At 29.8% G+C, this 12,485-nt stretch overlaps 3 protein-coding genes across 5 annotated transcripts; 2 read left to right on the top strand and 1 right to left on the bottom strand.

Moving 5' to 3' along the window:
* Positions 1–34: 34 nt before the first annotated feature.
* On the bottom strand, positions 35–729 carry Mpp6 (M-phase phosphoprotein 6). The gene has a single exon (XM_085186119.1). It carries the CDS (start codon positions 576–578, stop codon positions 177–179), a length of 402 nt encoding a protein of 133 aa, XP_085042245.1. The 5' UTR covers positions 579–729; the 3' UTR covers positions 35–176.
* A 1,131-nt stretch (positions 730–1,860) lies between these two features.
* l(2)34Fd (nucleolar protein 10 lethal (2) 34Fd) lies at positions 1,861–6,484 on the top strand. 3 transcript variants are annotated; one of them, XM_085186108.1, is made up of 11 exons: positions 1,861–1,944; positions 2,071–2,179; positions 2,255–2,515; positions 2,609–2,749; positions 3,305–3,513; positions 3,834–4,065; positions 4,342–4,468; positions 4,865–5,033; positions 5,343–5,577; positions 5,699–5,824; positions 6,018–6,484. In XM_085186108.1, exons 2-11 carry the CDS (start codon positions 2,114–2,116, stop codon positions 6,450–6,452), a joined length of 2,001 nt encoding a protein of 666 aa, XP_085042234.1. In that variant the 5' UTR covers positions 1,861–1,944; positions 2,071–2,113; the 3' UTR covers positions 6,453–6,484. The 3 variants fall into 3 exon arrangements, with proteins under 3 accessions (XP_085042234.1, XP_085042218.1, XP_085042226.1); XM_085186092.1 differs by having other exon boundaries at positions 1,886–1,976; XM_085186100.1 differs by having other exon boundaries at positions 1,920–1,976; positions 2,046–2,179.
* Positions 6,485–7,443: 959 nt separating this feature from the next.
* On the top strand, positions 7,444–11,736 carry Fancd2 (Fanconi anemia complementation group D2). The gene has a single exon (XM_085185974.1). It carries the CDS (start codon positions 7,633–7,635, stop codon positions 11,680–11,682), a length of 4,050 nt encoding a protein of 1,349 aa, XP_085042100.1. The 5' UTR covers positions 7,444–7,632; the 3' UTR covers positions 11,683–11,736.
* The last annotated feature ends 749 nt before the right edge of the window (positions 11,737–12,485 follow it).

Below are 12,485 nucleotides of genomic sequence, written 5' to 3'. Positions count from 1 at the left end.
ATATATATGTATATTACAGATGGGCGCAGACAAGAAATTACATATCATATTATATAGATGCAAGCCTTTAAATTTTTTGACATTACACATTTTTTAGACTTTTAAACCACTTTTCTTAAAAAGTATTTAATTAAAACAAATCAACTTCTTCAGACAGTTCAAGACCCCTAGACTAATTATTTCTTTTTTCTTTTTATATTGCACTGACTTGGGCTGGATAACTGTCTTTTTTTAGTAAGGTTATTCATAGTCTTAGCTAAAATTTCATCTGAAACATCTTTTTGCATTTCACTGTTGACTACTTCATTTTTATTTTCTAAGTCCATCAACCTCTCTATTTCAGGATTCATTCCTTTAAACGATATTCTACCTTCTATTAAATCTTCACAAAATATAAAACTCGATTCTGAAATAAAATTTCCAGTAGCATGGCGCATTTCATTTGTTATAATATTGGAATATAATTTTTCAAAATCTTGTGTATTTTCTAATTCTTTTTGTATTCTTTCTTTGGTTTTCTTCATAAACTTCATGTCCAAAACTGACTTCGGTAAATGTGGCTTTTTTCTTGTCGCCATTGTCAAATTTTAAATTCAACACAAACTTTTAATAAAATTTAAAGATTATATTTGGGTTATTTACGTGTAGTTTTAGAATAAATTAAACAGTCATTTAGTTTTTATGCTAGAGTTTACATCACACACAACGTAAATAATAACAGAAGAATGTGATTGTAATTAAATAGAATTTGTATTACTAGTTATTTTTTTTAAAATATACGATAAATAATTATAAACGTGACGATGGTGACGAGTAATAATCATAATTTATAGCGAAACGAGAATAATTGACATTTGACAAAGTGTTGTAATCTGTAATCTGTGTTCACAGAGTGCTGCCAACACTTAACTATACTCTCTTTCCTTGTTTTCTTTTTTGTCTCATTTTGGCATGAGACAAAAAAGTAAACAAAGAAAATACTGTTTTTAAAATTTTTGTCAAATTTTTTAATTTCCATGTTTTCTCCATGTTCAAGTTTTACTCATGTTTGAAAATATAAAAAAAAACATATACACATATATGTGTTGTGCTGTGCTCTATAATTTACTATAGTAGCTTATTTTTATAGTATTAAGATGCGTCTTAAGTTTGAGACCAAATTGGCTTTTCAGTGTTTTTACATGACAAGTATTTTTAAGCGTTATTATTAAAATCAAATGGGGTGAAAAAAAGCATTTTTAGATTTGAAATTTAATTTTTACTATATTCCTGGCTATATTTTTCATGACATTGACGATGAAATAATAATTAACAATCATCATCGATGTAATCAATAAATTTAAATATGCTTATTGACTGATAAGTTATGTAGCTATAATTCAATAATATTATTTACGTTAATAAATCCATAGATTTTTTATTTACTATACTATACTCGTATTAGGCCTCATCAATCGTGACCTATACAATAACCTTTTTTATTTGTTTACTTTTTACCTCATGCCTTCGTGAATAGAACCACCTTTTCAGACCAACAACAAAAAAAATAAACCTTACCGTATATGTTGATGATGACTATGAGTATGACGATAATGTTTTTTAGTCCACATGGATGAAATAATTTGATGGCGTTCATAATTATTGCTATTTCGTTATATAAGGCTAACTTAGAATTACACCGTAAGGTTATATCGTCTATAATAGTCCTGAAGAATGTAGCTTTCATAGAAAACAAAAAAGTAAATCTGAACAGTAATTCCAGAGATCTTAGCGTTTAAACTCTATCTAAACTCTAGATACCTCTTTATTAAATTACTATAGATAACATATCGTAGTAAATATAACTTAACTGACACGCTTAGAAATCATTCAAAACAATAACACATTTTAAATTTGACAAGTGACATTGACATAAATTGATCACATGGTTTTGCTTATATAGTGGTAAGTGGCAAATAAATTGGTAAATTGTTTAAGTAAGTTAATTGCTGCCACAAAGATTTTAAAATGTTTACTTTGAATTTATAAATATATTTTTGATTTAGATATGCGCAAATTTCTGGTTTTCAGAATACAAAATATTTAAAAACGGTGATTTACGCAGAATTACATTATGCAGGTATCAGAAATAGATAGCATTAAAATATACAACCTTAGTGCAGGAAAATCTTTACCAGATGTAAGTACAAATTTTAAATGAGGCGGTACATTATAATTATTCAAAGAATCTAAGCAAGATTATTATTCATTTCAGTGGTTAACAGAAAGGAAAAAACGAGCACTATTAAAAAAGAATGTAGATATACGAAGAAGAATAGAACTTATTCAAGAATTTGATATGCCTGGTCTTAGTACAAATATACGAGTTTCAAAAGATGGCCAGTACATCATGGCTACAGGAATATATAAACCAAGAGTTAAATGTTTTGATGTTAATAATCTGTCATTAAAATTTGAAAGGTGCTTGGATTCTGAAGTGGTTACTTTTGAGATACTAAGTGAGGATTACTCAAAAGTAAATATACTTTATTAAATTTATGATTTTATTTTTTATTATTATATTTTAATTTATTATATTTTAATCATTATTATTTTTAATATATTACAGATTGTGTTTTTGCAATGTGATCGTTATGTAGAATTTCATGTTGGACATGGCCGACATTATCGTCTCCGAGTACCACACTTTGGAAGAGACATGAAATATCATAGACCATCATGTGACCTCATTGTTGTTGGCGCTTCAAATGTAAGTATAATTTCTGCAGTTCCAATTTAGAGTTTAATATCAAGGATTTATTTAATCATGCAATCATAATATAAAACAATGCATCTAGTATATCAAGTTTTACGACTCAACATCTTGCAATTGTTTATTTAGTGTAGTGTAGTATTTTAAATATTATAAGTAAGGACTGTAATTTTACTATTTGGGCCAGAGCAACACTTACTAACTTTGACAGTTTCATTGCCGCAGCAGGTTGCCTCTATGTACCCTGTTATATGCAGGATACAGTATAATGCTATTGTTAGAAAACGGAAGCAATTAACGTTTTTAAAATAAACATGATAAAAATACATACCGTCTATATGTTTTTAACATACTAGGATAGAGGTTCCACGTAATAACAATAAGTGACATGTATCACTCAATAACAACACTAGACACTAGATACCTTTCAATAAGGGCTTCCACCTACAAGCAACTGTGTTTGTTTGACACAATTCCACTGCTTTTATTGTCTTTTTCACCTAAATCTACCCACTTTTACATGATGATAACACTATATTAATATGTTTTCAGGAAGCCTACAGGTTAAATTTAGAATTGGGTCAATTTTTGGCCCCATATGTGACAAAAGCAACTGAGATAAACTGTTGCAGTGTAAATGATGAACATGGTTTACTTATTTTTGGCACAGAAAATGGACATGTGGAGGCCTGGGATCCTAGAACAAAGTCTAGACAGGGTACTTTAGATTGTGCTTTACATTGTTCAGACTCTGAATATTAGTAAGTAATGTAGTTGCTATAATATTATTATAAATTTGAAATCTAGACAATTTACACACATTATCTGGCTGTAATGTGGTGGCTGTGGGTTGTCCATGTCCGTGATGTCCACTTCAAAGAATATAATATTTAACATATAATGTTTGAAAAATTTGGCAGAAAATCTACAACAGTGTCTTGACACAAAGATATCTTATAGGGTGAAAATATGCATACGGAAACTGTTTTTTTTTACTGAAATGATAAGATTTATAAATAACATGCATTCTTGATTTTTATATTGATAGATTTAAACTTATATATTTTTTAATTACTTACAGCAAAAGTAATGGAGTACCAGCTGTAAGTGCCATAAAATTTAATGGTGCCCTGCAATTAGGTGTTGGTATGTCTTCAGGCCATGTCCTGTTGTATGATATAAGATCTAGCAAACCTCTTTTAGTAAAAGATCACATGAATGAAATACCCATCAAATGTATTGAGTTCCACAAACAAATGAATTATGTATACTCTATGGATGCCAATGTGGTGAAAATATGGGATAATAATACTGTATGTATATAAGCTGATATACTATTTCTGGAAAATGTATAAAAATTTGAATGTAGTAGAACCCCATTTAACCCTGGTTCTTGGAAAACATCTGATAATGTATGGTTTTGTAGTTGCTTGGATGGCTTCTAAGCGAGTTCAAGTTCCACTACATTAAATTTTTCACAAATTTGCTAAAATACTTTTTATTCTTAGTGTGGAAGAACAGTTTAAAAAATGTTTAATGTATATCATATGCTATACATTAAATATATCTATTACTTTTTTGTATTGCAGGGGAAACAGTACACAAATATTGAATCTTCTGTTGATTTTAATGATTTATGTGTAATACCTAATACAGGCTTGAGCATGATGGCAGTTGAAGATCAAAAAATGCAAATTTATTATATTCCATCTTTAGGTATGTAATCTTTTTAATTGTCAAGAGAAAATGTATGAAATATTCTTCTGTTATATCATTGTTGTACCATGATGGTTCAAGACAGTGCTCTTAACTGTTTCGGGAGACGGCGGCGCCATCGTACATTGTACACACTGCACGGTGGTTAAGTCGCCCCTGGTACAGGGGAACATAGTGCTAAATTTTCAAGACATTGCGTGTTGAGTGGCGAAAATCAACGCCGTACCTTGTCTTGTGGCTGAAGTGAGAAAATGACAATAATTAAATAGGTGTAATCACCTATAAACGTGTTAACGTTTTACGCTACTCTGACACCAAAATGTAGAACAACAACATTTTCAAATAAATATTATAAAATTTTCCACTAATTAATACTCATTCAATTTTATATTGTAGGTCCGGCTCCACGTTGGTGTGCCTTCCTTGATAATCTGACAGAAGAAATGGAAAGCTCTGCATCACAAACTGTTTATGATGATTATAAATTTGTTACTAAACAAGAGCTAGAATCATTAGGTCTCGATCATCTACTAGGCACAAATCTACTAAGAGCTTACATGCATGGGTAAATTGTAATTTTTTTTTACTTTACGTTGTCTCCCACATATAGCAAGCTAGGTAGATAAAATATTATCTTTCCCCATATTCACCAAATTTTCGATACAACGTGCCTTGTTTTGTTGCCATATCGCTCTGGTCCCGATGCTTCCTCGCAGAAATGATAATAACTCATCCACCACATGAGAATCAGATCTACAACTATTATGTTGTCAGTAAACTGTTGTGTGGTCTTAAACTGCCATATGGGATTTTGTATGAATATTTATTAACGTAATGGTCAATGATGTAGATAATTTATTTACCGTGCTTACAGATATTTCATAGATGTACGACTCTACAAGCGAGCAAAATCAATAGCCGATCCATTTGCATTTGAAGAATATAAGAAACGTAAAATTAGGGAGAAAATTGAACAAGAGAGGCCTTCCAGAATTAAAGTTGATGATAATTTACCTAAAGTGAATCGGGATCTTGCATCTCGCTTATTAGATATTAATACAGGAAAGAAAAAGCAGTCGACAGATTTATTGAAAGATGACAGGTTTAAGGTTTGTTGCATATTTATTTCCTATAGTTTAGTCTGCAAAGATTATTTTTAAATAAATGAATTATTTTTTTAAATAAGAAGGAAAAACTGTTATATATATTGATTTGTATTTTTTATTTCAGGCATTATTTGAAAATCCAGATTTTGAAGTTGATAAAGATGCTGATGAATTCCGCTTACTAAATCCTGTCCTTGCTAGACTTGATAAGAGTAAAACTAAATTAAGAATGGAAATAGATAACGCTGAGGTAATATTAAGAAATATTAATAAAGTTTGGCTTTGATGTATAAAATATAACAAAACTTTAAAATCATATACTAATTTTTAATGAGAATAGTCTAATTAAATGAAGGATATTATGTCTGATATGGCTTCATCTGATATAGATAAATGTTAAACAGCAATTTAAATTTAAGTATTGTGATTTATTATCTTTCTAGGTGCTAGATACAGAAGAAATTGACTCTGACAGGGAACTGTATGAAGCTAGCGATGAAAGCTCAGATGAAGATAGAATGTGGGCAAAGGAAATGAAAAAACAACACAAAATTATCCGGAACAAAAGTAAAGCTGAAGAAAATGATGAAACTGATAAAAACGAAAAAGTATACGAATTTACCAAGGCTCCCACAACACCTAATATTAGGAGCATGATTCACATTAGCAAAAAGAGTTTAGGAGAACGCCTATCTAAAGAGAGTTCTATGGTGACTACAAGCATAGGGGGCAACAGGGAAATGAAGTTCAGTATGAGAGAAAAGAAAAAGAAATCAGATAGCCATCAAAAGATGAAAAAACACTATGAAGAAAGAAAACAAATAGTTCGTAAAGCAGGCTTTTTAATTAATAAGAACCCCAGGCAATTTAACAGATGATATGTGAATTATATTATATTATTGGCCGCATATTAAGTGTTTTAATATAGTCTGTTAACAAAATATATAGTCCAAGTTATGATTATTTTGCCATACATACGACATACCCAAATTATCGTACTTTCTTTGTTCCTGCGACATTTGAAAGTAAACATATGAAGTAGGATCTTAAAAATATGGCAATGTGAAGGTGGTAACGATGATGGTTGGCGACTTATTTTCCGATGAGGGTTGGCGGCATATATAAATTAGACGACATTAATTGTACCGCGCACGCGAACGAATTTAAAGGTGCCCGCTAGTAGATATGTAATTAATAAATTGAGATTTTAATTAACAACCGTCGCCCTCTGACGATACGATATCGTATATGTATCATTTACGTATTTTTTTCAATCGTATTCGTATATGTATTACCAAAAATTGTGCAGCATTTGGAGCATTTGTTATTATTTAAAAAATAACATTTTGGAACATTGTGTGTGAAAACTAATAAGCAAGAAGTACTACAGTAACTACCTTAAATATATTAATATTTATGTTTTAAAAAATACTATTTACCTAGGATATTTTTTTTACTCTGTGAATGTTAATTAAAATTGAGTAAAATTATAATTAAGATTGACACTTAAAATTTTGGATTTGACTTTTTAATATGACAATTGACAATTAAAGTTTTTAATTTTGTACAAGGAACATATTAGTGTTGCCAAACTATCGATAGTTTCACAATCGATAGTTTTAATCTAAAAAACCCATGTGATCGATGGAACGATCGATAGTATCGATTTAATAGATAGTATCAAAACTATCGATAGTTCAAAAGGGTACAATACTATCTGACAAATCAATAATATCAATAGTATTGCATTGTCCGATAGTATTGTACTGATAGTATTTAATCAATACTATCGATTATAATATTGGTAATCCTTCTATCGGACAACTATCGATAGAATATCGATAGCCTATCGATAGTCCACTATCGATCGGCAACACTAGAACATATACTAGGTTATGTTCTAGTATCTGTAATTCTGTATATGTCTCTTAGTTTTTTTATTATTTATGTATTTTAAATATTATTACAAAATTATTTATTTTAAATTGAAACTAATCAAACCAAAACTTAAAAATATAGATATAACAATTATTTAATTAAAAATTTCTGCATATCAATATGAAAATAAAGAGAACTCCACAGAAAAATGACAAGGAACCTCAAAATAAAAGGTCTAGAGGTGGAAATATAAAGGATTATTTCGAACGGACATTAGAAGAAAGTGGTTTAGCGTTAAATGGCCCACCAAATAAGTGTTTAGCATCCCATGAAATTATTGTTATCATTAGAAATTTGAAAAAGACTTTGCAACAAAATCCCGAATACCCACGTAACATGACTGAATTTTATTTAAATTTCCAAAAAAGATGTGAGGATTTAAAAATATTTAAACACTATTTGTTTCCAAATATTGTAAGAATCACTGGTGACCAATCTTCTGAATTTAGTATTAGCGACAGCTTATTTAAAATATTATTAAGTCTTCCCATTCTTCAAAATAAGCTAACAGAATACATGTTTGAAAAAGCTATAGATTTAGCAGCTGATGCCAAGTGTGGTCCATGGATACAAATGTTTTTAAAATGCTTCTCTTCATTAGATCACATAGGTGATAGTGATAAAATGGCTGAAAATCTTATCAATCTTCTGGATGTAACTTCAGAAAAGATGGTCCGCTTAGAAATAATTACTGCTATTCCGGATATAATAGGGGATCAAGTTCATAATAATATTATATCAGAAATGAGTAGAATCTTAAGTGAAGATCATGATCTTATACCTGCTATTCTTGATTGTCTTTCATATCTGTGCTTAACAGATGATCAGTATGAAAAATTACAAAAGAAAACATTAGATATTTTAAAGACATTGTCAAAATGTAGCCATTTTCCTAATTTTGTAAAGTTTCTACTTATACCTCAAAGGACTTCCGACATTGCTTATATAGAAATTATAGGAGGATTAAGAAACACTTTAGGCTGGTCTACATCAAATTCAACCCCTCAGGATATTGCTTCTAGTCAGATCCTCACCGCTTCAGCTATAAGAAACTCTATTATATCATCTAAAGTTATAGGTAATGCTTGGATTAAAGTAATTAATAATTGCAATATCAGCACTGATCATGTGCCAATTGATTTAATAATTATAGTTATACTATTTTCAACAACAGAAGAACGGCAAAAGCAAATAGAAAACATAGCTAAGAAGCAAATTATATTAAATATATTGAATGAAGATATGTTAGATGATGCATTTGAAAAGTTTAAACCAATTCTAAAGGATTATCTCAAATATTTAATTTGTTTTACAAATTCACTTCTAAAAACTGCACAAGAACCCTTGGTTCAACAATTTGCTTCACACATGTATGGATTAATGTTTTCTAAGCTAGAAGATTCCTGCCAAACTATAGCAGCTGAATTACTACAGTTTGGTTTAGATAGTAAACAGTGTGTTATGAATATGTTGACAATATTAAATACGGTAACACAGCAAGACATATCCACATTAAAACCCCAAAGTATACAGATGCTAACATTATTAGATCGGATGGATGATATGGTTCTACCTGAGATAAGAGCAGTTATGAATTTAGTATGTGGGCTTGCTTACGCCATTGAGAATTCAGTAATTAGAGATGATATACATATGATCATAAGAAAGGAATTAGGAAGCTCTAACCCTAAAGTCAAAATACATGGAATTCTGGCTGGTATACATGCAGTTAAATATCTGATGCAGACAAAACATAATGAAGATGGTGACATTGAACAAGCTGATGAATCTCACATGAGTTCTACCAATCATTTACCAGATGGTGATATTCGTGAGGCAGCACAGATTATTGAACATATTAGTCGTAGTACTAGACAGTTTCCAGACATGATTACATTTTTTTATGATGAGTTGTGTAAAATAATTAAGTCTGCTAATTTTATTAATAAACATTTCTTAAATTGGATTACGGATGCTGTCACTAATGATTTACAACAAAATTTTATAGTAGAGGTAGTAGAAAATGAAAATATAGCAGAATTAAATCTTCAAATGAAACATTGTATAAACACTGATAGTGAGATAGACGAAATAATTGCCATAAACATAGCAGGCCTAACTTTACAAGCACAGCAAGATGTTAGTATCATTATTCTGTCTCCATTGTTTCAACTTGTGCAATGTTTACATATGCGGAAACATGACGGAAACTTGTCAAGTATTGATGCTCTGTTGGGGTGTGCAATAGTAATGCCTAATTTCGATATTGATTTAATTGATAATATGAGTAGTACAGCTATATCAAATATATTAGATTGTCAAGTGCACTGTGCTAATTGGTTACGTGAATTACTAAATGCATTTTCATCTCAAAATGATTCAGCATTAAAATCTAAAATTTTCAATAGGATTCTTGATTTAAAAAAAATTGAATATTTAATTTCTGAAATTCTAATGAAAGCCAACATATTGTATAAACCACCTCTATGCAGTTTTAATTTAAATAATTTCAACACAAGCATAGAAAAAAGACATAAAAATCAAAATGTTAAATCTAAGATGGCAAATAAATTAGATTGTAGAGATGATTCAATTTTGCCCCAAACACTGAAATCTCAATCAAATTTAAATACAAATAATGCTATGAAAAATAAATTAAGTATCTTGCACAGTATACCTTTTAGACCTTTTACTTTAGATTTATTAAATATACTTAATGCTGAATTGATAGAAGAGAGTGTGTCAGATAAAGAGTTAACTATAGAGACGTTCAATTTTGTTTTACATCATATTAACAATGATTTGGAAAATGTATTGATTTCTAAAATTAAGAAAAATACTTTTCTCTCCAAAAATTACTATTTTGAATTTTATAATCGCGAAAAATCTGTAGAATGCGCAAAGTCTGTTTTCGAAATTTTGCCAAATATAATGCAGCATTTAAAATGTATAACAGCAATTTTGGAAGAATGGCTTGTTGAAAAGGAAAAAGATGATAGTGTTTTGTATAACGATAAAGTTTTAGGATGTATGACAGCTTTAGAACAAATATTCAAGCTGCACACTACATATTTCAAATGGATTGGATTTAAAAATCATCATAAATCTTTACTCAAGAATTCTTTACGAATTGTTGCGAATCTCAACGATTGCTTAAGCGGGTCATATATGCAAGACCTATTATTATCCTATGCAAAATGTTTGCAAACATATGAAAAGTATTGTTTTCAGCTTAAAACTGCAACAGCTTTAATAGATAATTTAAAAATGACTCAAGACTATTCATCGAGTCCTGCTATAATAAAAATAATAAGAGATTTAGCAAAAATATTTTTGTCCAAGCAATGGAGAACATCAGATGGAATAATTGAAAAAGGTTTACATTTGAATCAGAGTATTGACAATTTTGCTAGAGAATATTTGATTTATAACGATCCCACTGAACTAAAATCGATTACTCTTCTATTATTAAACGACATACAAATATTCATAGAAAACCGTAATAGTCATTTACAATCATTTCAATGTATAAATAAAAATAATTTTGTAATTTTGTATAGAAATTTAGGCAACGCGCTTTTATCTGCCACAAGAACAAATTTAACCAAAAAGCTAACCAACCTTGAACATTTAAAATTATGGCAAGATGTAATATTAATTTTAAAGTATATGACCGATATATCAAAGTCTTTGAATAGTAGAAATAATTTAACAACATTTTTCAAGAAATCACTGCCGATCATCAAGTTATTCGTAACGCAGGGCATACCTATATTAGAGTTAGAATTTAAAAGAAAGACTGAAGAAATTTTAGATATTTTAAAAACATTACAACTATCTACAAGATTTCTTCAATCATTATGTTGCCATTCGCGCTTGAAACATGATACAGCTTTGTTGAATAAAGTTCCATTTGTGAAGCAACTTCTTGAAACACTTCTTTATAAAGTTAAAGCTCTATTAGTTTCGAATAAATGCTCAGAAGCATTTTGGATGGGAAATCTGAAAAACAAAGATATCAACGGTAAAGTTATAGAAGCCTCTCAACAATCTGAGGAAAGTGAAGAAACTAACGAAGATTGCGATGAACAATTACCAGACGATGAGACCTATGAAAGTGATGACGAAATCCTTAATCCTGATTCAAGGAGCGTCAGTGATATAGTATAAGAGTTATTATCATAAATATAATTTGTGATGTTCATTAAAATTGATAAAATTGGATTATGTTATTTTTTATAAAACCAAATTTAGAATAAATAGTACTTATCACATTTAAAAAAATATCTTTTTATCCAAGAACTTGATAAAATTTAATTGCTAAAGATAGACTTTGTATTAGAACCGTGAAAAGAATATACATAAGCGCTTATGTGCGAGGTGGGGGAAGGTGTTGGTGTTTGCACGCAGAGGTGGAGCTAGATGCATAGCTAGAGATGATGCCATGTTTAAGATACTACGGTTAAACCCGGTGTCCACTGTGAGCGGAGTGCCATTATTGTCTACGTTAAACTACTACGTCGAAATGGCTATAAATACTCGCTCAGTTCTAGGGAGCGGAACAAAGTAATTACAACATATTAAATTCTTTGTTGGTGGAAATATAAATCTAAAGGCGTCCGTTTCACCTAAGCATTCCCCCCTCATTTCTCTTTCGCTATGGACGCATTGTTTTAGGCTTTAGTAAACTAAAGCCATTACCGTAAAGAGTTGTGTGAGAGAGTGCGAGAGAGCCGTGAATATAAAAGACAATTATAATATTTTCAAATTAAATTATGAATGAATTAATAACATTTGAATAAAGACGTTTTAAATTGCTTTTGTGTTATATACCTAAATTGTCGATATAACTATTTTGAAAATAGCAAAAAAAAACTTTATGAAATGTAGCATATAATTTAAATATGTTTAGCATAATATTATTCTTTTAGAGTTGAATGTACATTTGGAACAAAACATTTCTCGACACCTTA

Source organism: Heliconius melpomene, chromosome 1 (genome assembly GCF_056956725.1).
Source record: "Heliconius melpomene rosina isolate 202511_hmr_F chromosome 1, ASM5695672v1, whole genome shotgun sequence".
Classification (NCBI taxonomy): Eukaryota; Metazoa; Arthropoda; class Insecta; order Lepidoptera; family Nymphalidae; genus Heliconius; species Heliconius melpomene.
The sequence above is the reverse complement of the archived record's forward strand: the minus strand, read 5'-3'. Positions and strand labels throughout refer to the sequence as shown.

Bases quoted from the DNA above. Each gene is read 5' to 3' on its own strand.
- Mpp6 (XM_085186119.1), bottom strand. From the start codon at position 578: ATGGCGACAAGAAAAAAGCCACATTTACCGAAGTCAGTTTTGGACATG.
- Fancd2 (XM_085185974.1), top strand. From the start codon at position 7,633: ATGAAAATAAAGAGAACTCCACAGAAAAATGACAAGGAACCTCAAAAT.